The 25,262-nt window shown below is 51.0% G+C and overlaps 14 protein-coding genes and 1 non-coding gene across 15 annotated transcripts; 8 read left to right on the top strand and 7 right to left on the bottom strand.

Moving 5' to 3' along the window:
- Window positions 1-19: 19 nt before the first annotated feature.
- On the top strand, window positions 20-480 carry BDR25DRAFT_347785 (uncharacterized protein; the record flags this gene model as incomplete). Its single annotated transcript, XM_033694318.1, has 3 exons — window positions 20-63; window positions 124-204; window positions 255-480. The coding sequence occupies 3 exons, from the start codon at window positions 20-22 to the stop codon at window positions 478-480; spliced, it is 351 nt and encodes a 116-aa protein (XP_033554258.1).
- BDR25DRAFT_390057 (isochorismatase family protein) lies at window positions 354-1,545 on the top strand (the record flags this gene model as incomplete). The annotated part of the gene is made up of 1 exon (XM_033698082.1): window positions 354-1,545. The coding sequence occupies exon 1, from the start codon at window positions 547-549 to the stop codon at window positions 1,543-1,545; it is 999 nt and encodes a 332-aa protein (XP_033554259.1). The 5' UTR covers window positions 354-546.
- A 115-nt stretch (window positions 1,546-1,660) lies between these two features.
- Window positions 1,661-3,101, bottom strand: BDR25DRAFT_206935 (uncharacterized protein; the record flags this gene model as incomplete). Its single annotated transcript, XM_033684509.1, has 2 exons — window positions 1,661-2,664; window positions 2,717-3,101. The coding sequence occupies 2 exons, from the start codon at window positions 3,099-3,101 to the stop codon at window positions 1,661-1,663; spliced, it is 1,389 nt and encodes a 462-aa protein (XP_033554260.1).
- Window positions 3,102-3,244: 143 nt separating this feature from the next.
- BDR25DRAFT_299372 (uncharacterized protein) lies at window positions 3,245-5,111 on the top strand. Its single transcript, XM_033689137.1, has one exon. The coding sequence runs from the start codon at window positions 3,342-3,344 to the stop codon at window positions 4,995-4,997; it is 1,656 nt and encodes a 551-aa protein (XP_033554261.1). The 5' UTR covers window positions 3,245-3,341; the 3' UTR covers window positions 4,998-5,111.
- A 2,877-nt stretch (window positions 5,112-7,988) lies between these two features.
- On the top strand, window positions 7,989-8,060 carry BDR25DRAFT_t2. Its single transcript has one exon. It is a non-coding gene; the product is annotated as a tRNA-Val (tRNA).
- Window positions 8,061-8,859: 799 nt separating this feature from the next.
- BDR25DRAFT_594 (uncharacterized protein) lies at window positions 8,860-9,673 on the top strand. Its single transcript, XM_033698790.1, has one exon. The coding sequence runs from the start codon at window positions 9,176-9,178 to the stop codon at window positions 9,620-9,622; it is 447 nt and encodes a 148-aa protein (XP_033554262.1). The 5' UTR covers window positions 8,860-9,175; the 3' UTR covers window positions 9,623-9,673.
- An 895-nt stretch (window positions 9,674-10,568) lies between these two features.
- On the bottom strand, window positions 10,569-11,883 carry BDR25DRAFT_627 (uncharacterized protein). The gene is made up of 2 exons (XM_033698836.1): window positions 11,507-11,883; window positions 10,569-10,991 (listed from the first exon to the last, which is right to left on the bottom strand). The coding sequence occupies exons 1-2, from the start codon at window positions 11,847-11,849 to the stop codon at window positions 10,933-10,935; spliced, it is 402 nt and encodes a 133-aa protein (XP_033554263.1). The 5' UTR covers window positions 11,850-11,883; the 3' UTR covers window positions 10,569-10,932.
- Window positions 11,884-12,063: 180 nt separating this feature from the next.
- On the bottom strand, window positions 12,064-12,951 carry BDR25DRAFT_207719 (uncharacterized protein; the record flags this gene model as incomplete). Its single annotated transcript, XM_033684541.1, has 1 exon — window positions 12,064-12,951. One exon carries the CDS (start codon window positions 12,949-12,951, stop codon window positions 12,064-12,066), a length of 888 nt encoding a protein of 295 aa, XP_033554264.1.
- Window positions 12,952-14,034: 1,083 nt separating this feature from the next.
- Window positions 14,035-15,198, bottom strand: BDR25DRAFT_565 (rotamase-domain-containing protein). Its single transcript, XM_033698750.1, has 4 exons — window positions 14,908-15,198; window positions 14,424-14,830; window positions 14,257-14,373; window positions 14,035-14,202 (listed from the first exon to the last, which is right to left on the bottom strand). The coding sequence occupies exons 1-4, from the start codon at window positions 14,908-14,910 to the stop codon at window positions 14,193-14,195; spliced, it is 537 nt and encodes a 178-aa protein (XP_033554265.1). The 5' UTR covers window positions 14,911-15,198; the 3' UTR covers window positions 14,035-14,192.
- Window positions 15,199-15,357: 159 nt separating this feature from the next.
- Window positions 15,358-15,861, top strand: BDR25DRAFT_206849 (uncharacterized protein; the record flags this gene model as incomplete). The annotated part of the gene is made up of 2 exons (XM_033684507.1): window positions 15,358-15,437; window positions 15,495-15,861. The coding sequence occupies 2 exons, from the start codon at window positions 15,358-15,360 to the stop codon at window positions 15,859-15,861; spliced, it is 447 nt and encodes a 148-aa protein (XP_033554266.1).
- A 260-nt stretch (window positions 15,862-16,121) lies between these two features.
- BDR25DRAFT_299377 (ribosomal protein L14) lies at window positions 16,122-16,944 on the bottom strand. The gene is made up of 3 exons (XM_033689138.1): window positions 16,829-16,944; window positions 16,682-16,766; window positions 16,122-16,621 (listed from the first exon to the last, which is right to left on the bottom strand). The coding sequence occupies exons 1-3, from the start codon at window positions 16,841-16,843 to the stop codon at window positions 16,320-16,322; spliced, it is 402 nt and encodes a 133-aa protein (XP_033554267.1). The 5' UTR covers window positions 16,844-16,944; the 3' UTR covers window positions 16,122-16,319.
- Window positions 16,945-17,315: 371 nt separating this feature from the next.
- On the top strand, window positions 17,316-19,657 carry BDR25DRAFT_864 (uncharacterized protein). Its single transcript, XM_033699164.1, has 2 exons — window positions 17,316-17,516; window positions 17,601-19,657. The coding sequence occupies exons 1-2, from the start codon at window positions 17,427-17,429 to the stop codon at window positions 19,533-19,535; spliced, it is 2,025 nt and encodes a 674-aa protein (XP_033554268.1). The 5' UTR covers window positions 17,316-17,426; the 3' UTR covers window positions 19,536-19,657.
- A 436-nt stretch (window positions 19,658-20,093) lies between these two features.
- BDR25DRAFT_861 (uncharacterized protein) lies at window positions 20,094-21,305 on the bottom strand. Its single transcript, XM_033699159.1, has one exon. The coding sequence runs from the start codon at window positions 21,149-21,151 to the stop codon at window positions 20,282-20,284; it is 870 nt and encodes a 289-aa protein (XP_033554269.1). The 5' UTR covers window positions 21,152-21,305; the 3' UTR covers window positions 20,094-20,281.
- Window positions 21,306-21,830: 525 nt separating this feature from the next.
- On the top strand, window positions 21,831-22,673 carry BDR25DRAFT_347794 (uncharacterized protein; the record flags this gene model as incomplete). Its single annotated transcript, XM_033694319.1, has 6 exons — window positions 21,831-22,045; window positions 22,107-22,176; window positions 22,226-22,282; window positions 22,313-22,458; window positions 22,517-22,574; window positions 22,602-22,673. The coding sequence occupies 6 exons, from the start codon at window positions 21,831-21,833 to the stop codon at window positions 22,671-22,673; spliced, it is 618 nt and encodes a 205-aa protein (XP_033554270.1).
- Window positions 22,674-23,656: 983 nt separating this feature from the next.
- On the bottom strand, window positions 23,657-25,060 carry BDR25DRAFT_330236 (FAD/NAD(P)-binding domain-containing protein; the record flags this gene model as incomplete). Its single annotated transcript, XM_033692513.1, has 1 exon — window positions 23,657-25,060. The coding sequence occupies exon 1, from the start codon at window positions 24,911-24,913 to the stop codon at window positions 23,657-23,659; it is 1,257 nt and encodes a 418-aa protein (XP_033554271.1). The 5' UTR covers window positions 24,914-25,060.
- Between the last annotated feature and the right edge of the window lie 202 nt (window positions 25,061-25,262).

A 25,262-nucleotide genomic window follows, 5' to 3' on the forward strand; every position in this document is an offset into this window, starting at 1 on the left:
ACTGCTAAAATCTACCCCGATGGCGGTGAATGCTGATCTTCCATATCAGGAACCATGCATACTGTGGTGTCCGGCCAAAGTATTGTACATTGTTAATGCGCTGCAGGCGCCCCAACAACCCAGTATGGTCCAATCAGTCATACGGGACAGCTTCCGCCGGGTCTTACTATGCCGCCTGCTGGTTGGTCGTATGCATGATTTCGGGTACCCTGCACAGCACTGGCAATGTACAATACTTTGGCCGGACACCACAGTAAACCTCCAAAGCATTTCCCCGCGTTAAAAACGCTTGGTATATATTGCGGATGGCTCGTTTATTATCTTCTTAAATTTTTGTCGCATTCTATTCTTTTTTCTCGTAATCTTGATTGTTCATTTCGTTGCTTTCCTACCATTACCATTTGCCAGAGCAATCGTATTCAAGTCTACGCGTTGTCAAGCCTCAATTTTCCTTCCATATATGTGCTTCTAAGGCTCTAACATCTTCTCTCTCACAATAAATCTACATATTCACTACACCAACAACTACACCCGTATACCCCAACTATGGCAGCCTCAAGCAACCCAATCACACACCGCAAATCCCTCATCGGTTCCCCCTCCAACTTCTGGCTACACAGCACCCGTACCGGCTTCGACCTAACACACCCGTCTTCCCCCTCCATCCCCACACCCGGCTCCAAAATCACCATCCAAACCACCACCGCCCCAATAACAATTTCACCCTCCAAATCCGCCCTCATTATCATCGACATGCAAAACTTTTTCCTCAGCGCGTCCTTCGGCCGCTCCCGGGGTGCCGGCCACGCCGCCTGCGATCAGCTAGTGACTCAGGCGATCCCTGCCGCACGTAAAGCTGGGATAAGGGTGATTTGGTTGAATTGGGGGCTTACGGATGAGGAGGTTAGCGATATCCCGCCAGCGGTGAAGAGGGCGTTTGGATTTGAGGCTGTGGATGAGGATGTTGGGTTGAGTTTGGATTCGTTCGCAGGACAGGAGAATGGGGTGGGTGTGGATAAGTTTGGGAAGCAGAGGTTTCAGGGCGGACATGTGTTACTTGAGAACGGGAAGGATGGGAGGATTTATCGCGGTCTGGGGTCGGCGTGTGGGATGGTGAGACTAGAAGATGGCAGCATGATGGATGCGGGGAGGTTGTTGATGCGGGATACCTGGAACGCGGCATTATACCCACCCCTTGATAGCATGTTTGAAGACGGCAAGAAGTTGGGCAAGAGTCCAGATGTATGGATCCACAAGAACCGGATGTCGGGGATGTGGGGTGCCAAAACGGCGTGTGAGGAGTTTTTAGAGAAAGAGGGGATAAAAGCGCTATTTTTTACGGGAGTGAATACGGATCAGTGTGTTGGAGGCACGTTTACAGATGCATTTAGTAAGGGCTATGATTGTGTGTTGTTGAGTGATGGGTGTGGGACTACGAGTCCTGAGTTTGCGCAGCACTGTTTTGAGTATAATGCTGCGAGGACTTTTGGGTTTTGTGCGAGCTGTGAGGAATTTAAGAAGGGGGTAGATAGGATACGGAGTTGATTTCGATGAAGGGGGGTGAGCGGGGGTACCTTAGAGCTTGCACGGATTGAAGCATTGATAGGCTTTCGCTTCTTCCCCAGTACTCTGAGATTCTTTCTAGGACCTGCGTATTCGGTTATCGGCGTTCAAGCGCTTGTATCCGAGCCCGAGCCTCTGGAACGAGCTTGGACCATTCTTCTATTTGTCCTTTCGGTGGCGGTGCCGCTACTTCATAGTAGCGTGTCAAAGCCTTTTCGAAGTCTCCGTCCTCTTCGGCCAGTTTTGCGAACGTCATGCTTGAGGGCTTGTGACCCTTCCTAGCGGCAATGTCAAGCCATTCCATAGCGAGTTTTCGAGGGCTGTCTCGCTTCCAGGAGGTCACCCATCTTAGGGCCGTGGAAATGTCCGAATCTTTAGAAATCAAGGATTTTAGGGTCGATTTCTCGTTCCTGACTTGGAGGTAGAAGTTAGCCACTTGGTACATAGCGTCCACGTGACCCGAAGCGGCTGCTTTGTTCATAAATTTAAGCCATTGGCTCGTCGTCTTCTCATAGAAGGATGCGAGATGGTAGTGAGAAAGAGGGTCATCAGCCTCCAGAGCACCAACTTCGAAGACCTCCTTGGCTCTCTTCTGTGACTCGGGAGAGTTGTCGGCGATGAGGGAACATCCTAATGCATTCCAAGGGGGGATTAATGGCATTGCCAGATTGTTGGAATCTTGCTTGGTTTGATGGTTTTTAAGACCTTCTTTTGTGTCGGCTAAAGTCAATGCCTTCTCGTACATATCTCTTGCCTGGCTCGTCTTGCCCTCCTGTTCTAGGAAAAGTCCCTCTAGTGTCATGGCGTCTGGATTGCCTTTGAGAACAAGAGCCGCGAGGTCATTGCGGCATCGCCGAATGTCGGTGGCAGAGAAGATACTCGAGATTGCGAGGGCGGCGGGGACGGAGTGCCTGAGCCGGAGTGCGGAGAGGATATGTGTAGTAGCCAGCGAATCACCAGCTTTGGAGCAGCCCAAGAGCATTACACGGGCAATGTTCTTGTGTTCACTCGGAGGGGCCCAAACGGGAGCCTCCTTTGCGTCAGGTATTCGGCATGTCAATATAGCAAGTGTGCTGAGGTCGCGTATCTCGACTCGGTACTCTAGCGTCTCCCATCAGCCCATGCACGATTCCAACAGCTGATTGAAACTGACTGCTAGCCAACTCGACGATGGTGTCTCCCGAGTCCTTCTTTGACGAAATTGATGCAAGAAATTCGGCGATTATCGAATCTGCAACCTCGGGGTCTACGGGAAGCACCTGTTCGGCGCGGGCAAGGGCGAAGAAGGTAGCCCGGTTTCTGGTATCTATTTCGGTGCGTTGTCTAACAAGCTGTTCGCGACTTACACGCGGACCGGGGGCCGGTTGAGCATATGGCCGCCTTTGAGGCTGCGCCCATGGTACCCGTCGTCCATTCCCGGAGAGAGGAAATGGATTTCGGCGGAGAGACGCGAGGAACTGGCGAGATTGACAGAAGACGCATGTTTCAGTCTTGATATTTGAAGCCCGAGAGCGGAGCAGTGCAGGCCTGAAAGACATTTCAGTCCCGGAATGTACGCAATGCAAAGGTGAGTGAGCAATTGTTGCTGAAGCTTGCAAGTGGCTTGGCGAACTTTTTGTCTTGGCGCTTTGGCCGCATTAGAAAATTCCTCCCCGCACGCCATGTTTGCCAAAGTGCTCAACACAGCCAAAAGCATTCTAAGCAGGTCACCGTCTGCCCAGCCAGGGCCCGCTGAGTCTCGAGAATCAACACCAAGAAGCAGCGAAGCCGACGTCGACATGGTTTCCACTCGACGAGGGCCTGTGGGCGAGAACACACCGCTGAGCACGCCGCGGAGCACGAGAGGGAGAGGGAAACGGGCACTGGAGACCGAGGACACACCTATATCATTAGTGAAGAGGAGGAAGTCAGTCGTGAAGCCTAAGGAGGCCGAGAAGGCCGAGAGGCAAATGGACGATGCGCCGGAGCAGACGGACCAGCCTGAGTCCCCCAAGGAGAAGCCGCTCCTCGATGTCATTAAAGTCCGACCGCGACCAACCACCCCACAGCAGGAGGAAGAGAATCAGGTCACACCTAAGGCGAGAAAGCTCCCCGTTCGCCAAAGCCCCAGGGTCCTGATCAGAAAGAGGACAAAACCACCGCTCGGCGTCGAGGAAGGTGAGCCAGAGTCTGTGGTGGTGGAAGTACCCGCGTCGACTCAAGACACGGAATACCATACACCTGGCACACGGCAAGCAAGCTCTATCTATGCGACTCCGGCAACAGCCTTGGACGCACTAGAAGAATCCCTAACTCCAAAAGCAGAACACAATGGTGCACAGTCTGCAGTGTCGTCAAGTAAGTGCTTGGCGAGGCAGAGCAAGGGGGATAATTCCTCTTTTGGGGTTGAATCTCGTGATTCGCCAGAGCGTGAAGGCAACGCCAACACAGAATTTGGAGTGGGTAACAATATTCCCCTCGATATCTCCTCATCCACAATGGATCATGAGGCAACTTCCGGTTCAATGCCAGAGTCAGATCGAGAGTCTACTCCAGTTCCTCCATCTAATACACTTTCTTCCAAGCGCGTAATCCCAGATGAGATCCCAACGTCAACACTCGACAGTGAGAAAGCCGCCATTTCTACCCAAGAGTCACTTCAGAATACCCCCTCCTCGGGTGCATATAAATTACGGCAACGACTCATTCGATTCGCCAGCGAAGAGCCGGTAGACCACCAACCCACCTTTACTCCCACCCTTGATGGAGCTGCCGATGAACCACCTTCTGCCATGAAGTTGAAAGAAGATGACGAAAGCGACTCCGACGAAGCTCCAGACATAGTTACTGCCGCATCCGCATTCTCAAAGACTCAGGCGGCCGAAGCGGAAGCAGCTCGAGCTTTCAAAGCTCAGCAAGAAAAGGAGAAGTTGAAGCGGAAAGAACGTGCCGAACGCATAGTCGAGGAACAAGAGCAGAAGAAGAGGCGGGAAGAAAAGAAAGCAAAGAAGCTAGCTAAGGCTCAAGCAAAGCAACAGTTGGTTAAGCCAGAGGATGATATTACCATGCTAGACATTCACAACCTCCCCGCTCTCCTCCCAGATTCCATCCTTGAAGCAGCGGGAGACAAGCGTCCACCAACTCCACCGCCCCTGCTGCCAGGTAAATCTTCAAAAGAACTGCAAAAGGAAAAGTTAAACCGGCATATCAAATTCCTAGAGCGTGGCGAGAAACCGATCAAGAGCGTGAAGAAAGGCCCAGTAAACGTACATGTGTTGGCGCAACAGAACATGCTTCTGGCACCGAAGGTCAACCGAGATACACGGAATATTCGGGAACACTGGTTGAAGGGCAGGCAGGTTGAGAAGAAGGATAAGCAGGGACGGAGGAAGATGAAGTTCCAGAAAATGGAGAGGAGGGCTATTGGACATGGGTTTATTAGGAGTGAAGATTAACGGATGTCAAAAGTTTCTTAGTCATGGGGTTTGTACTAGGTGTAGATTGAGAGAAGAGGCTGCTATGTGTGAGCCATTTATAGCGCGAGAAGCTATGCAATGGGAGACACCAAGGAAATGTTTGTTATCGCTACTATATTAATATGAATTGCAGAGCACCTACACACCCTCCTAAATCCGAGGCAAAACTTCTGTTAACTACAGTCTCTATACCTACGCTTCACCTCCCTCCCGGCAACTTTATATTTCTCTATAGAACAGAATAGTACTATTCAGAAGCTTCGCTATCATCTGCATCCTCTATCTCTACCTTGCAGGTGGGGCCTTAAACGCTGATAGAAAGGCTTCTTTTGAAATATGGTGGGAATGGTTGCGTGCCAAGGCCGAGATCTCGTCCCCTGACTTGCGCTTGAACGGCGAGAAGCAGGCGACTTCAAGAGGCTGCAGTAGGTGCGACGAGTGTGGAGGCATGCAGAGAGTAATAATCTTCTTCTACTTGCATAAAACCTGGAAATCAACAGAGCAATAGCTCTCGTAGCCGTCAATAATAAGCAGCCTGTATGCTCCAATAGCGTTTGCATGCGAGTCGAAGTGTTTAAGCCAGGCAAGCGCCAACTTGTTATTTGTCCCGCCATTAGGGCTAACTTCAAGAATCCAGTCGCGAGGGAGGCCCTCAAACCAAGAGGAGATAAGAATCTTACCCGCGAAGATGAGGAAGGGTGGGATAGCCTCCCCCGTTGAACCGACGCCTTGTATCAGGGTAACCCACTCGCGACCGCCAGGCTGTAGTTTCTTCCGCTTTCCAGGCTTCTCTGAACCCGTAACTACAAGCTGAGACGAGATCTTGCCCATTCGGAAGTCAGATTCGTCAAAGCTGTAGATGTCCTCGTCAATAATACGATACTGTGCCTTCATCTTCTGAACAAGTGTGAACCAGGGCTGGATAACCGCCGGGTCTTCGCAGGCAGCTCGCTGGCGATCGTATGGACGGCTCCGTTGGGTTGTAAGTTCTGGTGTACGCTTTACAAGTTGTCAACCCCGTTCTTGCTAACAGGCTTCCCACCCCACTCTCTTAGCAGTTTATCGGCCATATCTCGTACGTCAGCCTTTGACGGCGGCAGGCCGCGTAGGGTTTCGTCAAGGATACGCTGTATAATCACCTCCTCTTCTAGCTTTGTCAGTCATTTCAAATTCGGCTCGCAGTCGCGTCGAGGGCGTCGTGCGGTGCGTCGTCCTGTATCGTTATTCGAGGGACAGTATATGTTGATGTAGCGCGTCTTTCGCTTTGAACTTGCTTTAAACTAAGATCTAAAATATCAAGGAATAGATCCCCTTCTGTATAAGTTTTAGGCTTCTTGTGTTGTTGAGGCATTACGCGATGTCATCGCGCGGCGGTTCGCGTTCTTAAGATAGCTAACTCGCTTGCGAAGTACGTAACTAACAAAAGGATATTTTCATACTACAGACTTCCACATCATTCTTCCCTTGAACCCCTCTACGTCTCGTATCTCAGACTCGAAAATGATTGCCACTGCTCAATCTGTACTACGACCCATAGCACACGCGGACTACTACAAGTACAGTAGCCAATGGATGGTGGGTACAATGCGAGCCATTAATAGGAAACATGCTGTGTTCATCGACCACAGGTTATGCCTTGGAATACACAAAAATGAGGTCTACGCTAAAAGTGGATCGTAAACGGAAAGCTAATTTTCCAATCATTAAAAATACTAGGGCAGAATGCTCACCCTGAGAGTATCCACGAGCTGAAACGGCTTAGAGCATATCCAAGAAGACACCAGTGCGCATATCTTCTATTTCCCAACCCATGAAAACCGCATCATCTAAGGTATTGCAAACTGAGCTTTATATGTATTGACTCATCCTTCATGTCCCAACACAACTCTCCAAGACCAAAGTCCTTCCACCTTCCCAGTTCAATTATCAACTCATTCCCGCACCCACGAGGCTCGCATTCCTAGGATCTCAGGCTCGTCGTACGGAAAATTCTCTCAGAAATCCCGGCCAGACGGAGTAACAAGGTGGTATTTTTATGTTTGTGTGAACAAAAGTCTCCATAATTGATCTCAAAAGCCATCCAAAGGCTGAGGTGTCCTGCTTGGAGAGCGAGACTTGTACAGGGAGCAGGTGTACTTATATGCCTTTGATCGAAACGATTTGTTGGATGAGTGGGTGGCTAGATAAATGATGAGGGTAGGGAAATGTTCTGCGAGCCCCTCACGCGATTTGAAGCAGGGGTTATTTAGGAACCTCCTTCCGGTTACGAACTTGCGCTACCTTTCCTTAAAGCAGCCTCCAGGCGAAATTAATCTAATAACCTCTGGGTCGCAGTTCGTTCAATAGATTCTGCAGTGGACGCAAATTCTACGATGAGTTCGAGTCCTCTGGTTCACCCCACAGACTGCAAACGTTGGGAAGCTGCACCTCCCCGCGCATTCTGTATACCGGGTACATGAAAATTATGCGTAAATTCGTCGTCCATATCAAGTAGCGAGACTAAGTTGAAACAACATGCTTGAAAGAAAGTGGATCCGCGACATGTTCGGGCTTGCAAGCATTTTTCCTGCGTACCTCTCGTTGCAGAACATCCAAGTGACACCCTTCACGACTCCCAAACTGAGCAAAGGAGTGAGATATGTAGGAAGCAGAGAGCAGAAAAATAGAAACTAGTGAAAATTCTAGCAGGCTGATACAGTGTGGAGAGGAAGAAGCTCAAATGGCAACAATTGATTAGTAGAATGGTCGATGTGGAGTTGGAGACGCCGTCTAGTTTCCGAAGTCCCTTCCCTTGACTAGCCCTAACTCACCGCCCACCCTACATCCTTGCAAAGGCTCTTGTCCCCTTTTGATCGCTAAACGACCACAGAGGTAGCAGTGTTTAGTATACGCCTGTATTACTTTTACTTGATTCATTTCTAGGTTATAATACAATTAAATTTCCAAAATGATTAATCTTCTTCTCGTTCGAGTCCAATGGTCTAGTGGTATGACGTTCGCTTCACACGCGAAAGGTCCAGGGTTCGATCCCCTGTTGGACTACTTCAACTTTTTGCTTTCAGAGGCTTCATGCGATTTGCATTTTGCATTTTGAATTTGACGGGGCAATCCAGGGTGAACCTTTTTTTTTTTTTTTAAAAAAAAAACCTCGCTTTTTACACTACTTACAATTAAGTCTTTCTCTTTCTTTTTACACTAGTAAAGGTCCTATATAGCAAGCTATTTTTATTGTCTTTTACTCTGAGGCGTGGATTTGAAGCTGTTGTTGTCGTTCCAAAGATTTCCATCATGTGAATTTTGGGGTTGAGGAATGACTTGATGTGGGCCCCACAGAGACCTCAACAACATTGAGCACTTTAGTGGCTCTCAAGAGATTCCCCCCACGACTATAATTCCATACCATAGCATGTCCATTTTCGCACCCGACGAGTTTCTCACGTGCCCATGGTCCGAAAGCATCACGGAATGATCCTCGGCAAATTTCGGTCCGAATCTCACACCACAATCACGCAAACCCTCTGCCATAACCTGACCTCAGTCTTCCAGTGCTCCGCGTGCCCAAGATCACTCATAACCGCGGGCGCTCCTGTCCCTTAGCCTATTCAATTCCAGAGTCCTTGTAGCGTTCCGCCGCAGGACATAACCGTGATACATGCGCGGCCGAGAAGGCTGCAGAGCACTCAACGGCCGGTAGAATGTGGGTCTTGCTGCGTCACAGATGTGTGTTGAATTATGCGGAATTGGAATGGATTGGAATAGAGGATGAGAGTAGGGGCTAAGACGCGAGAATGGGTCGGATTGGTGCCTGAATGGTCATGGGATAGGGTTCGTGATAGGTGGGTTGATCGTTTGTGGAACGCGGAGATGAGGCGGTGGGGTGAATGTGGCATTGTTGGCTCGTGATGAGGATGGAAACGTGAGGAGGGGTAGGTGGGGAGATTTGTCTGTCGTTATATTTCTTGGGGTCCCGCCGTGAGCGGGCTTGGGATGAGAAGTTCGAAGTATTTGCTGGAACAATTCCATCTATTCCTGTTGAAGTCAGAGAACTAGAAGCAATCATACTTGGATACCTCGCCAAAGATTATCTACATCTACGCCACATCAACGACATCGACAAACAACTACACCACGCCACGAGCAAATACCAAACCGTCACCATGCCTATCCACCTCGCTCCACGCTTCCGCCGGCAGCCCTTTTCAACCGCCGCCCGCGTCTATCCCTCCATACCCTCCCACTTCCACTCCTACCACCCCCCAGCACCACAGACATCTCCCCAACCACCAGCGATGCCCAAACTCGGGCGGATATCCCGATGGTACTTACCTGCCATGGCTTTCATAGCCGTCGGTACGCTATTCCTTCCATCTGACCTGTTCTCATCATCCCCGTCGTCGAGTCAGAAGCAATCGCTGGACTCGGCTAATAAGCAGCTAGGCATCGCGATAGCGAACGCCCTCGAGGAATACAACATGCAGCATATGAGTGAGAGGCAGAAGTTACGGGCGCAGGCCGAGAGGAATGCCGCGCTGTTGGAGGCGTATGGCGAGAGGATGAGTTTAGCGGATGTGGAGAAGGCATTAGAAGTTTATGAGGTGCAGTGATGAGTGATGGGGAATGAAAAGTGGGATAGATGGATGGTGGACGCAGTGGCTAGAGAGTGAGTTGCTTGTGGTCGGCTTGAATTGGAAACGTCTCTGTCTGGGCTAAGGGAGGGCGGGCTGGGTGCTCGGATAGAAGGTAGAGCTAGGCCACGAGTGGCTCTGTTGTACGATGGGCCATGTACGAAAATGAGAAGCGGCCGCTGAAAAGATAGGAGCAAAGAGAAAAAGACGGGCTGTACGAAAGACGAACGATGAAGCAGAGATGAGGCTGGCGTTTTCCTGCGATCGAGGACCAAGAAAAGAAGCATTCGAGGACACATGCTGGAAATCAAATCTCTTCGAGGAGTCCGGCGTCAACAATCGATCGATCGAACGAAGCTTGTCAACTATAAATTTCAACACCAGCAAGCCACCTGCGGCTTTGCCATTATCTCGGCAGGTCCAAGTCACCTGCGACTGGCCAAACATTCATAGCAGGATTGCCACCTGCGGCTCTGCGCGATCTTCTGGTTTGGGCGGCTACTATCAAATTCACGGCGTTCAAGTCTCTAATGCCGTCGTTAGAACGGTTAACAACAGGCTGAAGTGACTGAAGCAAACTTGCAGTTGTAAGGCTTTGGTATCAGTAAGCCTAGACATCGGGTCTTCGCAATATGCAAGACTGGACGGGAACTGGAATGGTGTAGGCTTTACAGAGCTCTAGGGTGATGAGGACAGTTTAAGCGTCGAACATGAATGCTATAGTTATCCTACAGTTCTAACCTGGAACTTGAAAATGTTTTCATTCGTCGGTGTGTTGATGATTGCCCTAGCGAGGGCGCTTTCCGGAATCGGGATGATGGCATGCACGACTTCAATTCAAGGTTTGTATTGGTCAAAAAACTGACCGAAATGGGTAGGAGGCTTTCTCTGACTCCGCGACTTGCAAAGAGAGCAATTCAGCGATGAAATTGCGAGCCTCATCAAAGCCTTCAAGGCCCGGAATTCCAAATAACACGTGATCCAGAAATTCACCATCTCATACTCTCATCATCCCCCCGAATCCGAAGCTAAGGTTTCCAGATCCCCCAGATCCTCATTCCCCATCTAATACCCCCGCATTTAATCCTCGCCCCAGATCCCATCCCCTGACCATCCCCAAACACTCCCAATCCTCCCGCCACGTTCCAGACACCCGTATTCATCAAACCACCTGCAATCTCGATCCTGCCCGATCATCTCTCAGCTTTCCCCATTGCCACCCGCCACTCTTCTTGAGATCCCATCCAAAGAGGCAAGCCGGACCAAATCCCAGCCCAATGACTCTTCAGTCACGGAACATGCCAGAGTTCAAGAAACCCATGGTGCGAGATGAACTGATGACGTGAGCCTGCGAGTCGCTTAGCCACGGAACTGCAACATCTGCATCCCCAGGCCTGTGCTCGGGCGTGTAAGGCGTGTACATTATGTCGTGCATACGGTCGAATGAGGTTCTTAAGGGAACGCGAGGCTTGGCGCGTGAATGCGCATGGGCGGAAGAAAGGCGGAGACTTCCGACAGGATCGACAACGTGAACGTGGACGTGGACAGCTGCAGCTAGCACACACATCCGGTCACAGGGCAGGACCTAGACCTGATATGGGATGATATGACGTAGGAAGCTTGGGGAAGTCGGAAAGAGCTTCCCAATTCATGGGGCAGGTGCAGGTGTGGGGGATGCAGGGGAAAGGGTGAAGGTAATTAGACAGAGGGTGTCGACGGCTGGAATTTGGGGCAACCGGAATGGATAGATGCAGGAATGGACCTTGGAAGCCGAAGAGGGTACCGGAGGAAAGAATGTAGGGAATGATGACAAAACGATCAAGAGAAATTGCATTGTGTGTGAGTTCATAGAAGGAGACGTACAAGCCAGGGAAGGAGCAGATGCAGGGTGATGAACAACATCATTTGCAGTTGCGGACATGTCTTTGACCTCACATCTAAGATTCGATTTCGTATTACAGCGAGGACCAAAACATTGTAGAATATACAGAATCCATTTGGCCCAATTCTGTGACCCAAGCTGTGTAGCTACCAATCTAGGGGCTTGGTATGGAGTAATGATGCCAAGTAAAGGGGAACCGCCAGCAGGCAAAGGACCGTCCGGGAACGCGCATCTACAATAGATGCCGAACCCAACGAGAAAAAAGAGAGAAGAGAGAAATCCATACAGAAAATACTGCAATCTACTATCACACCCGTTGTACATCCAGCAGTCCCTGCCTCGGTTCAGCGGTTGCGGCACCAAAACTCCTCGCTGGTAAAGCACGCGATAGAAAGAAAAGTGGCTTGCTTGGTCAGTCTGCTGCTCCTCATTAACATATCCACTCAACAACAATTTCAGCCCACTCAATCCCCGGGAACTCACTTCCACCTCGAACGCACTCTGGCTCTTCAGCGTCAAGATTCCACCTCAATATCCTTCACGGGGCAGTCCAGCCCAAGCCAGTGGGAGCGACGCCGTTGGCGAAACTGAGGCGCTTGCATTGATCATCAAGGTGGCGGATCGTGGCCTTCTTCTCCGCATACCACTTCTCAAACTCGACAACGTCATCGCCAGTGACAGTTCCGAGGCGTTTGGACTCGTACCACTCCGTGTCCACCTTGCGGGCGGCATGGCGGAGACGTGGAATTGATTCGGTGCGGAGTTGGGAGAGCTCGGTAGTGTAATAAGCATTTTGGGGGTCGAGCGGAACAGAGAAGGAGCGATCGTGGTGACGCTTGTGTGGGTGGATAGGATCCAGATCAATGGGGGTTAAGCAGACGGGGGAGATTGGGGATGCCAATGAGGTCTGAGACCCAGACATAGACCGGGCAGGAGAGTCGGACCTGGGCGAGGAAGAAGAGGAATAGACAGGAGAGGAGACGAAAGAGTCATATCGGCTGCTAGCATTGCTGGAGGTCCGCAGTTTTGCCAGGGTCGGACGAAGGTTAGTGAGTCGATCGACGCTGTCGTCGAGCTGGACTTCTAACTCATCTTCGAAGGTCTGAGCATGAGCGATGGTGTCTACTTTCGCGCTATGTTGGTGGAGTCGCTCGTATCCGCTGAGGACTGCAGCTCCAGAGTGTTGAAGGGCAGCTAGAGTAGACTTTAGCTCGGTGGGGAGACTGTTCCATAAGTCTTGAGGGATGTACCACGCCGGAAGGTGGTTCGGGTCGTAGCTGAACGCATCGCCATCTCGTGGACAGAGAGTGCGGGGTGACTCAATCTTTGGGCTAGACGGAATGGCTGCCGTAGTGAAGCTACGGCGGCCAGAGCTACGACGGGAATGATTCCGGGAGGCAGAGGTAGGAGAGTGGTAGATGGGCATAGAGGAGTTGAAGTTTTCGAGGGCCATTGTGTTTGATGTTGATTCGACAATGTTGATTCGACAATGTTGGTAAAGGTGGTCGGAGGAAGTTGCAGGTGGGGCAGGACTTGTTCGTGGTAATTGGCGACGATGTGGATGTATTTCACAAGAGAGTGGCAGGTACTTTTAAAGACAAGTTGATGTGGTCTACAGAGTAGTCGAGATCGTGCAATGAGTGAAGGTTAGTCCCTGGCGGTCCTGGGAACAGTGATGGAGGGAGGGAGGGTTGGGATAAGAAGTAGTAGGACCGAAAACGTGATTCGGCTGGCTTCCATCAACTTTTAAGCGGATTCCTACTTCAGCAACACCCATGGCCTGACGCAGTTACCTCCTCTGTGGTCTGATGTGGAAGATGGGAAAGTGAAACTCGACTTCTTGCGGCTCGGCCTGTATGCGGGTCGCGCCTGAGTGAGGTCAGTTCAAGAATACGAGCTAACGGCAGGGTGCGCATGATGCCCCAGTTCTGGAGGACTTGTCTAGAATGCTGGGGTCTCATTTATTTTTGTCTCGAGATGCAAGAAAGCAGATATGGCAACAGCAAACGCGATTGGCTCACCAATTCCTAAAGCATTCACGCTGCTCTCGGGATCCCTCGGTCGGTAATTCGGTGGGGGTCGGCAGTAGCGGGCAGGCGGAGTCTGCCCTTTTTTCTCTTCCTTTGTTTTTCGATGCTGTCGTCAGATGGAAGGACGCAGGAGATGTTGTCGGGAGCGGCCGTTGGACGTTTCGACAACGTATGCGCACTAATATGAGGCTTTTAACGTTTCTGTGGTACCCAACCAAACCTCAAATCCCACCCATGACCATGACTATTACCAATGCTGTAGTAGTGTTTCTATTTGCTGTCAGCTTGCACAGCTGCGGCCGTTGGCCACAATCTAAATAATCGTATCATGGTCTGACAGCGAGATCTGAGAGCAGCGTGGAAACAAAGAAACAGACAAACTTTGATTGGCTGCCTTTATTTTCCAAACCACCTACAGCGACGAACTCACAAATCGTCTCGAAAAACATTACTATTCTTGTCGCTCGCTTTTGGAACATATCAGTTCGTCTTCTTGGCCATTTTAATGCAACCTTATCACTTAGTAGACAGCTACGAGGCATTTTTCTCGCCCGCGCATAGATTTCCCACCAACAGCTCTAATCGAGGATGGGCCGCCTGCATTGAAACCTAACGCCGTGTGAAGATCTTCGATCCCTTACTCCAACCTGCACCAGTATTAGATTAATCTGGCGGTATGTACGAAAACGGAACGGACTGACCTCTGAATCAGGTGCAAGCCAGAAGCCGTGGAGATGATACCGCTCACATCACCCTTTTCAAGGCTGAATGCCGCGTCCTCAAACTCCTTCTGCATGTCTCCCTTCCCAAAGAGGCCCCTTTCCAAGTGTTAGCGATGCCAAAACCTGCCTCGACAGAATAAGCTTACAGATCTCCTCCTTTGCGAGCACTGCTGCAATCCGACTCGGTAGTCGCCAGGTCAGAAAGAGATTCACCCTTCTCTTTGATCCGCTTTTCATAGTCTTTTATAATCTCCATGGCTTCCTCGGGACTGCGTGTAATGCGCGCCTCCCGCCAGCTGGCCGGGCGGCGACTATCCCTGTGTTTGACCAACAAGTGCGCGCACCGAATTTTGCCCTCAGGAGTTTGGAAAGGGGGATTCGCAATACGGCTGGAGCTGTGATGTGATGCCATGTATGCCTTCAACTTCTCGGGGTCTGTGCCCGTCGGGGGCTCCCATCTTGAATCCTTCGTGGCGGGGTGGAAGTAGTACGGGAGGTTCTTTGTATTGGAGCGGCGGACCTCCCAGCCACCGGGAAGACCAGTTTCCCCTGACTGCTGAGAGTGTGAGTCGATGCTCGATGACTGTTTCGTGGGGCAGTGCCGCGGGGTCAATGCATTATCAAACTTACCATCGCGTGAGTGGTTGTAGTGCTTTGCGGTAGTTGAAAGAAGTTCAGAGTAAGATTATATATGGAACAGCAGCGGTGACGGCGATTTGAATTGTGGACGTCGGATATTTTGAGGAGGAATGATGGGGGTTGGTGGAGCAACAGCCCTAGGAGCTTGTCGTGACGGGGTGGGTGGTTTGTGCTCCAAACAAGGGTGCTTTATAATGAGAGCCAATGAGCACCGCCTTGTTGATGAGTCAGACGTACGGGTAGCCGCACCCGGCACGTGTTACACGTCCTCCACTCGCCTCTGTACAAATGCTCCACTCTCACCGCATTCTTCTTCATTCATATTCACCACGCGATCACCACAGACCTCGGTGCGACTGTCTCCCACAAACTAGTCCTGGCTCCAACGCCTGACACGCTACTTAACACTCTACACACCTCTAGAAATTTTAATCCAGAACTATGGCATCCCCAGCTGCTGGCTTCGAAGACAAGAAGGAGGGAGCGAACAAGAAGATCCTCTTCCGGTTTTGCTCTGAATGGTGAGTCGTTCCGTAATCTACGCTCCCCCGTGTCCGGGACTAACACAGAATGGCTAGCTCTAACCTGCTCTTTCCCCGCGAAGACAAGGAAGCGAATCAGCTCCTGTTCGCGTGCCGCACCTGTTCTTTTACCGAACCAGCGCCCTCAGCCTGCGTCATGCGTCACGAGATTGCATCGACTGTCGGAGACACTGCCGGAATCACCCAGGACGTTGGTCAAGACCCAACGGTTGGTCTCTCTCAATCTCTTTCCGATTCGTCCCTTTCTGAAGAGCTCCCCGGCTTCTGCACTATGTGCGGCCAGGAAATCTTCTGCGAGATCTGCGGCCAAGAGACGGACAACGGCATGTACATGGAAGCCGACGACGAAGATGGCCTGCCGATGGGGCCTCAGGAAGGGGTCGACAAGCATTCAAAGAAATGAGCAATCTCGCGGGTGTTTGGTCGCTTGTTCTGCTCGTCTTTGAGCCTGCTTGCTGACTGTCCTTGTCGTTAGTTGCCCAGAATCCAGAAGCCCTGCCCGTCGTGTGGCGAGAACGAAGCCGTCTTTTTCCAGTCCCAGCAGCGTACTGCCGAAACCGGAATGGTGAGCAAGTACTTTCTCCTGTGTTCTACGCCTCACTCACGCAAGCCAGAAACTGTACTACGTGTGCTGCGCATGCGGCAATGTTTGGCAGTAGGAGACGTGAACGTCTGTCGGGATGACTATGGATTAGTCGATGAGCATGCATCTTGCATTGGGGCGGAGCCTGGAGTTTGGTAGATTCTTGAATTCGTGGTGGCCCGGAAACGTGGTATTCGATACCCAGGATATTTGTACAATGAATGACATGATACGCCGCTCATCTAACGCCATGCTACCTCCCTTGCACATGTGCAGTCCTACAAGTGCATTGGTGCCAACGACAGAATCTTGGACCACTGCTTCTGCCTCAGCTCTGCTGCGACTACACCGTTCAACCTCGTCCCAATGGGCTCTCCGGCCTTATTTATTAGGACGCAGGCATTGTCGTCGAACTTGACGACGCTTCCGTCCGGTCTCTGCCACTTTTTCGCGGTCCGCACGACGACGGCATGGCGTACATCGCCCCGTCGGACCTTATTTGCAGCGCTGATGGAGACGCTGTTTCCTGTCTCTGGGCCGAAGTTTCGCTGTTTCTGGACGACGACTACGATGCGATCACCTAAGATATCGCGTCAACGGTCAACGGTCGCCCCTCCCCTGCTTGGGCGAGCAGACGTACCAACTTTGGCCGGCCTCTTCGATCGCAGGACGTTGACACACTCAACTATGGCGGCGCCGGAGTTGTCAATGCAGTTGACGAGGGTCTAGATTGCGCAGATGCATGAGTGGCTATCAGAAGTCGTGGCAGGGTGTTGCTCGGTCGTACCTTGAGCTGGATCATGTTGACCAGCTTCGTGTCTGTGTGTCAAAGAGCGTCACCCTCCTCGTCTGGCTTCTGTTTGCTATCTCCCGCCGTCCTGTCGAAGTTTGCAGTGACTGATGGCCGGGGTTGCTCGGAGGTGGCCGGCCCGCGAACTCGCTTGTCCGGTGAGCCGCTGCGGCGGTCTGAGCGCGTTCTGCTTGCGTCGGTGTCGCGCCAAGCCTCCGCCGGATCCAGCTGCAAGGGTGTAGTTGCTTTGCCTGTCTAGTTCCCCCCCAGCGACTCAGCCCAATCCAAGTCTTACCATTCTCACCGCGACCCTCAGGATATCCTCCTTGTCAGCCCTCTCCGTGCGGCGCCGTTCCTTCCCACTCTCATTGAAACTGTTTTGGGTTTCTTTGTGTCTTTTCCTTCGGCAGGTTGCATGGCGGCGTTGTTTCTGCTTCCAATGCCTGAGTAAATATCCAAGGTCCTTCACCCATATACGTCACCCCCCAACCACCCCCTTTTACTTCGCACCCCGCCGTCTACCACCAAAACACTCTCGCAACCGTCTCCGCCTTCGGAGAAGCGTACCTCTTCCTGTCGCCACTCTTGCGCAAATATGGCGCCCAAGCTGGAGAAAAGGAGCGGCCTGACGCTGGAGAAGTTGGCCTCGTACGACGATGTGATCACGGATGCGCTCGTGGACAAGGTATGCTATTCTTCATGACCTTCCCCCAACGCTGGTCGCGGACGTCTCATGCGGCGATTCACTCCACTAAACGCGCTATTGCAGGTCTACTACTGGACTGCCATCCGAAAGAACCGGGGCGGCCGCTTCTCCGCCTCCCGAGGGCTGCACGAGGAGGATATCGCGAACATCCTCCGCACCACTGTCATTCTAGAGAAGGATCCCGCCGAAGCCGTACAGAAACTGCTGCATTTGTTGGGTTTGCGCAAGTATGTGAATAGTCTGAAAGACGATAACGAGAAGGACCAATTCGCGCGTCATTTGCGCAAGTACGTCAACATATACATGCCGGACTGCCCGTTCGAGGTCACTACGACGAATCGCTATACCATATCCGAACATGAGGCATCCGTCACCGCGCGCAAGGATATTAGGAAAGGCGAGGAGATCAAATACCTCACCGGAGTCCAAGTCGCAATGACTGAAGAGCAAGAGAAAACGCTCGATCTGGCACGGAAAGACTTCAGCATTGTCATTTCCAGTCGCAAGAAGACGCGATCCTTGTTCCTCGGACCAGCGCGCTTTGCGAACCACGATTGCGACGCCAACGCGAGGCTATGCACTAAAGGCTACGATGGCATGCAGATTGTGGCGGTTAAGAATATTGAGGTCGGCGAAGAAATCACTGTATCATATGGCGAAGATTACTTCGGCGACGACAACGAAGAATGTCTCTGTTTGAGCTGCGAAAAGCAACTCGTCAATGGCTGGGCACCATTTAAGCCTGTGGAAGAGGACGAAGAAGACGGCGAGGAGGATGAGCAGGCGGCGAAGAACGAGACCCCAGCCCCAGATGAGAGATTAACATCGAACAAGCCCTACTCTTTCAGGCGGAAGCGAAAGTACGACGACCCCGAGAGCGCAAGCGATTCACGCGATGCTACACCTACTGCAAAGAAGACGAGGCTAGAGGTCCCGCATGATCCACATGCGAAGACATCACGGTTGCTGTCTTCAAAGGCGTCTCCAGTCGAGCGGCGGCCATCCCACCAATTGCGAGAGAAGGCACTAAAAAAAGCGCATAGCACGTCCTCTCTCCGGCAAGAAGTACCAATCTCTAGTATCGAGGACCCATCCACAAACCTCCCCGCTTCTTCGCAGACCTGGAGGGACTTTCGCACTCAGCAGCGGGTTGGTTTGCTTGCTGTGACTCTGGATGAGACAAGCTCATCAACCCCGACCACACCCAACTCTTCCACTGCCGCAGGCTCCCCAAAGTCCTCCCAGTCGACTGATGCTACATCTGTCGACGAAGACTCGGCCATGAGTAGTACCGATGAGAAGATCAAGGTTGAGTCTGACACCATCGTGGTCAGGCCCAGGTTCGAGATAACCACCGTCGAAACACAAGACACAAAACGCTCTTCACTGGATGACGATGTCATGTCTGAACTCAGCGAGCTCTCCTCAAGCCAGGAACTAGATGACGTTCTCCAAGAGATTGTCCGTCGAAAGCGATCGAGGACCCCACCAGTCCCACGAACGACTCGCTCACAGTCACAACACACGAGCGCAAACCGCCTAGCTACTCCAACGTCTCTCGAGGAACCTCAGGAAGGCTATGTTGAAAATACCCGGAAGCCAGGCGACTATACGCTCACCGATGCACTCTTGTCCGCCAAGTATAGTCGGTGGGTCGAGTGTCACACCTGCGATGACCACTTCGTCCAATTCGATGCCTACCACACCCGCAAGGAATGCCCGCGCTGTGAGCGACACTCCAAACTTTACGGCTTCGCATGGCCTAAGACGGATAAGGAAGGTAAGCACGATAGGGAGGAGCGCATTCTGGATCATCGAACTGTACATCGATTTGTTGATGCCGATGAGGAGAGGACTATCAAGAAAGGCGGTCGTAAGGCTCTACAGGACTACATCGCGGCGAGGTATTCTACCCCACAATCCATCGAACGGGAAACGTCCATGAGTGTCGAGGTTGAGTCTGGGCGAAAGAGGAAGAGGGTCCGGAAGACCATGTAAGCTCTTACATCGAGTTAAAACTTCGATAGAAAGAAAAGGTATCGAGAGGACGAAATCCTAGCTAGAACTAGTCACTGCAAGGTACCGGCTCTTTCATTCCGCTTGGAATCTTATCACGAGGTATACACGATGAAAAGAAAGTAGCGAGTGGAAAGAGTCGTATTGTTGGAATACATGACATCATTATAATGGCGTTTTTGGCTGAGTCGGCCAGCATCGTGATGGTAAGATCTTTGGGGACCGATCTTCCCGTCACTTCTCGTCTCGTTTTCCTACTCTCTCCCTCTCTTTTCTCATGAGCATGGATGCTATGCATGACCTCAAGCGACGGCGACGGGGGGGTTTTCTTTTGGCGTTTTTCTTCCCTCATATCTACATTACATGGCCTTCGGGTCTGTTCTTGGTTGGCTTGGTGCTTTCTCTGCTAGTGTTTGCGTACTCATTTCCTGCCGTCTCCAGATTCCGAAGAGTGGGAGTGTTCGATGTCGCATAATAGTGATATGCACGGCGTAGTGCTTCGGCGCTTTTGGCGGCCAGTATTTGATCCCATGGTTTGGACGGGCCCTTTTCGCTTATTGTATTAATAGATATCTGGGGGGCAATGTATCAACGTCAAGACTAGTTATCGCATCTTACTAGTTTCACTATCTAGACATATTTTGAGGTGTTCAAGGAGGCAAGGTTCAGTATACGATACAAATATTTCACTCACCACACAAAACAATAGAAACCACCCCACGCCCACCTCAACGCACTCCCCTCGTCGCTGTCGCCGTCGCCGTCCTCCCAACATCCCTAAATACTATCGCCGCCGTCTCACTCGAAACATGCTTCGTATACCCCCCTCCCTCGTCAAGCTCATACATATCCCATTGGCAATCGCTGAACATGCGATTCTGCCTCACCACCTCACCAACCGGCACTGCAAGCGTAGGCTTGTACGAAGTCTGGTAAATAGTTCCCCCATCCCGGGAGATGCAATCAGACCCGCAGTTCTGGGTATACGCGGGCGCCCGCACAGTTGAGATGTCGTTGATCAGGAAATTAGGCGTGAAGAGTATGCTGCAGTAATCTGCTTCGCGACCACTGCAGGTCTCTCGCGCGGAGAGGATTTGGGGTTCTTGTTGGGCGACGGTGAGGGTGGGGAGGATGGTGGAGATGTTCCAGGTGGCAAGGGTCAGGGTGGTGTCATCGAGGCGGCTTGTAGTGCCGGTGTAGGTTTCGAGTATCACGGATTGTAGGATGTGGTAGATGCTTGGACTCGTGAGCGTGAGGCCGGATATTACGGCTGTGTTTGGTGTGCCTGGGATTGAGGGGGAGAGGGGTGAGGGCTTGTAGGACGGATTGCAGAAGTCGGTGCCGGTGGGCGTGGGCATGGGCCAGTAGTGTATTGAATACCGTCCTGCGGTGATTCGGCACAGAGGAGAGGTTGTAGACGGGGTAGCTGTTGTTGGGCCTGGTGTCGCGGGCGAGTCGTTTGGTGGCGTACAATTCGGCGCTTCTAGGAACAGCGTGTAGTAAAATGCACTCGCAGCCGCAACATCACTTGGAAGTGGTGTTTCGGCCAGAATCTTGGACATCCGCCATCTATACGCGGAGTGCAGCAATCCGCACATAGGACTGAAGTTTACCCCAACTCGACATGTAGGTGCCGGACTATCATATTCGCTCGTCCATGTCGGTACCACAACGCTTACATCGCTGGAGTATGTCGTGTAGCTGCTAACAAAGCTGGTCTGTACGGTAACGCATTTTACGTCTTTGCTCAAAGCCCGTGGGTATCCGTCGCAAAGGGTAGTTAGACCATAGGGCGTTGTTGTGCAGTCTGCGCTATCGTACGTTATTGTTGAAGACTGGATGATTGGAGGTGATAATGTGGTTCGGATTGTAGTGATGCTTTTTCCATATTCTGTATATAGGAAGTGGTGGAGCACTGAATAGTCGGCTTGGGATTGCCAGCATTTGAGACTATCCAAAGGAATATCGCTGAATTCAGAAGGGAGGGGAGGAAGAGTAGCAGTTGGAATAGCGGGGTGTGGGGGAGCAGGGGTGATTGGCCCAGTTTTAGAGTTTTCTTCGTTGGATTAGTCTGGAATTGGTCGCTGTGTAGAAAATGCGTTTACGTACGAGAACGTACGGTGGACTGGAGGAATCCAAAAGTTAGAAAAAGTAAACGGGGTGGCGGAAACATGGTGTCTTTCTTTCAAGGTCCTGAACCACCGTCAAAATGAACTTTGGAAGTATTTAGAAATGCAGAAATATTACGAAGCGGGTCTACCTTTGTAGAAAAGGAAAATGAGCGAGCAATTGTACGACAACATTCTTGCAACATTTCACCTGACTGGTGACACCCAGATGTGCCAAGTACGTAGGAGTATATCCAAATTGATGTTCCTTCACATTGCTACCATCGTAACCACCAGGGCCAACGAATATGCAAGCAAAGCGGAAAAATATATAAGGAAACATTGCCATAGAAAACCACCTTGGGCAAATGAATCCTGTGCAACGTCGAGTCTTCAAACTAAAGATGTTGCTAAGCTTTTCGAGATTGGCCTTTCGTATTATGAGCCGTCCTTCGATATGGACCATTTGGTACGAAGGTGGAATGTTCGAAGTGAATGATCTGCGATCAAAATGCGTTTGTTGGCGAGTTTAAATAGAATAGAAGAAAATGTTCCTTTTCCAAGTCTGTGGGTTGTGTTGTGAATACTCGATATATCACCATGTCAGTCCGAGGTTTGGATGTGGGGTTGACATCACGCACGGTCCATTAGACATACATGAGTGCAGGTTTCCGCTCACGCATTCTTCCCCATCTTTCTTCAGCAGTGATTAAGGCCTTGGTCATCACATTGAGCCCTAGAAGGCCTGAAGGCGGTTTGGAGCTTCGATTCCTTCGTTGGATCGATATCTTTTGTTCGTTTTAAATTTCCGTTAGTGACTACAGCTGTACGAAAAGCCCATCATCGTTCACGTAGTGATTTAAGGAGAAAGTTGATTCTTGTTTTCAACATCCTGGAGACAACTGGCGAGGGAGTTTGCAGAGGAAAATCATTCCCTTAGAATCCGTGGGAGGTATTGTTACCTTGTAACCTCCGTCAGGACGCATTTTCTGCATCTTACGTGGTTCGCTGATTGTCTTGGGCGGAACGAAAGTCAAACAATCTTAAGTATGGAAAAGCATGAGAGAAACCCTGGAAAGCGTCAAGTTAGATACTCAACCACCGTTCATTCAGTTCCACCCCCAAAAGGATTCACACCAAACCCACCACCCTCTAATCCACCCCAATTCTCATCCCAACCCATAAATCTCCTCACAACCCCCTTCTGTCCACCCGCAATACGACAATATCCCCCTTCAAGATAAACTCTACAATTCCTTTCCGTAGCGAGAACATCCTGTTGCAGCCACTTTCGTCATATCAATGCAGGCGCCCAGGTCGGGGAGTGTTAGCAGCATGTCGGGGATCCTTGACAACCCTATGCGGAGCCAACGAATCAGCCGGTGGTGTACGAGGATGTGAAATCGTAGAGGATTTTGACATTGTCCACTGGATCGAATGGAATCCAGGTCGTGTTGTTTCTTAGAGTCGCTCACATCGAAACACCTTATGCGATTGCACAGGATTGCATTCGAAATTGCGTTGCTGCGTAACAGTTCAAGACCCATGAGGTGTGGTAAAATATATTTAAGCATATCCCACATCCAAATACGCGAGAAAGTGAACGAGAAAGGGTGGGACACTTCAGACGAAAGCAATTGAACACCACCAGGCTAAGAACTTTTCGGGGAAGACAATTATTTGCAAGGCTGATTCCACTAAATCGGCATATATCGACATCGCACGTCGACGTAGGACAGACTGCTCAAGCCTACCAGCCCAACACCCCTTCACATGCCGCCATGGTAAATTCACGAATGGGAACTAGGGTTAGGTTGATTCAAGGAGTACATATTCTGTAAACTAACAAACAACTAAGTAGAAATGGCTAAACAGCAAGAAAAAGATCTCCAAGTAACCCCCCCCCCCCCCCCCCCAAACTCGTTCAAAAACGCCCCAGCACCCTAGTATGCTTCCCTCCGAATGATCCCCTACCCGGCCTACCCGGCATTCCTACTAAACAGCCTCCTCTTTTGTCCAAGCATACTCCTTCGCCACCTTTCCCCCACCAACGACCCCCGGCGGTCCCATCCCCACCATAAAATCTCGACTCTTCAGCAACCAAACAAACCAATTCGGCACCTTCCAGCCAAAAATCACCCCAACACCACCAGCACTACCAATCGGTACAATCATCATCTCACTCGTATTAGGTTTATATAACCTGTCCTTTCCAGGCGCTTTCTCGTTGGGGTATTGTGGGTTGTAGGCGAGTAGATCACGCTTCAGATTGATTCCCAGGATAGGGAGAGCGTCGTAGATGTCGAGGATGTTGTTACGGGAGTAGGAGGATACATCGCCAATGGCGTAGACGCGGGCGCCGGCGTCGTCGACGCGGAGGGTGGAGGCGTTTGTTTTGAGGTAGCCCGAGGTGGTTAGGAGGGAGGATGGAAGGAAGGAAGTGTTGGGGAGGACGCCGTGCGCCGGGATATATAGATCGGCTTCGAGGCGATCACCTTTAGTGAGAGTGACAGCGGTGCGGTTATTAGAGGATGGGCTAACGGCCGCTACGCGAGTGTTGTAGAGGACATCGACGCCGAGCTTCTTGAGTTTATCCTCGGCTTTTTTGCCGAGGGCTGGTCGGAGGGTGGGTAGGAGTTGATTGGCGGCTGTGATGAGAGTGATGTTGACTTTGCGGGGAGGCGTGCTAAACCAGCCTGGTTTGCCGTTCAGGAGCTCGCCAAGTTCGCCAGCACTTTCGACACCTGTAGGACCACCTCCAGTGATGATTATATCCTTAGCTGATGAAACTTTCGCATTCATGCTCTTAATCGCATTAATCGTAGCTGCGGAGTCGGTGTGCTGAGAGTAGACGGGGTCGTGGGTCCTAGTACCTGTTGCGACAATGAGAGCATGGTAATTGAGAGTCTCATCTCCAAGATAATCGCTCCGCTTGTAGGACACTGAACGAGATGTGATATTGAGACCAGTAGCAGCTGCTTGGATGAAGGTGAGGTCTTCTGCTGGGTACGGCTTGAAAGCCTTATGGATATCAAAGAAAATCTTCTCCGCAGGTAAAAGCGCTGTCGAAGCACCAGTTCGTGGGGACGCTATACGGAAATAGAAGTCGGATGATGGACTGATGACGTAGACGTGATACCTAGCATCTTTCTTGGCTTTTAGGGCAGGGAGGATGTGCTTGAGAGTATAGTGAGCGGAGAGGAGACCAGAAAAGGAGGCGCCAAGAATGACGATATTGCGTCGTTCAGACATGGTGAGGGCTGAAACAGATTCGCGGTGCGTAGGAAGGTGAGTGGATTTAGAAGATAGCTTTAAAAAACCTGTGGGTATCGATTGAAGAAATGCAGAAATGTGAAACTAGTGATGGATTGGAAAGATCTCATTGTGAAGACATGCTCACAATCATATATACTGAACCCCTATCTCCTAACAAAGGAAGCTTATCACTGTACCTGTCTCAAAAACCTATCTTTGGATGGTACGGACGAAATTGTGTTCGCAAAAGCAGAGCTCGCAAAAGCAGAGCTCGCAATTTCCTCACCATGCTGCGAAATGCCTCTTACGGCTCAGACTGCAAACTTACCGGAACCAGCACCCTGTT

Source organism: Lindgomyces ingoldianus (genome assembly GCF_010093535.1).
Source record: "Lindgomyces ingoldianus strain ATCC 200398 unplaced genomic scaffold BDR25scaffold_1, whole genome shotgun sequence".
In the NCBI taxonomy this organism is placed as follows: domain Eukaryota; kingdom Fungi; phylum Ascomycota; class Dothideomycetes; order Pleosporales; family Lindgomycetaceae; genus Lindgomyces; species Lindgomyces ingoldianus.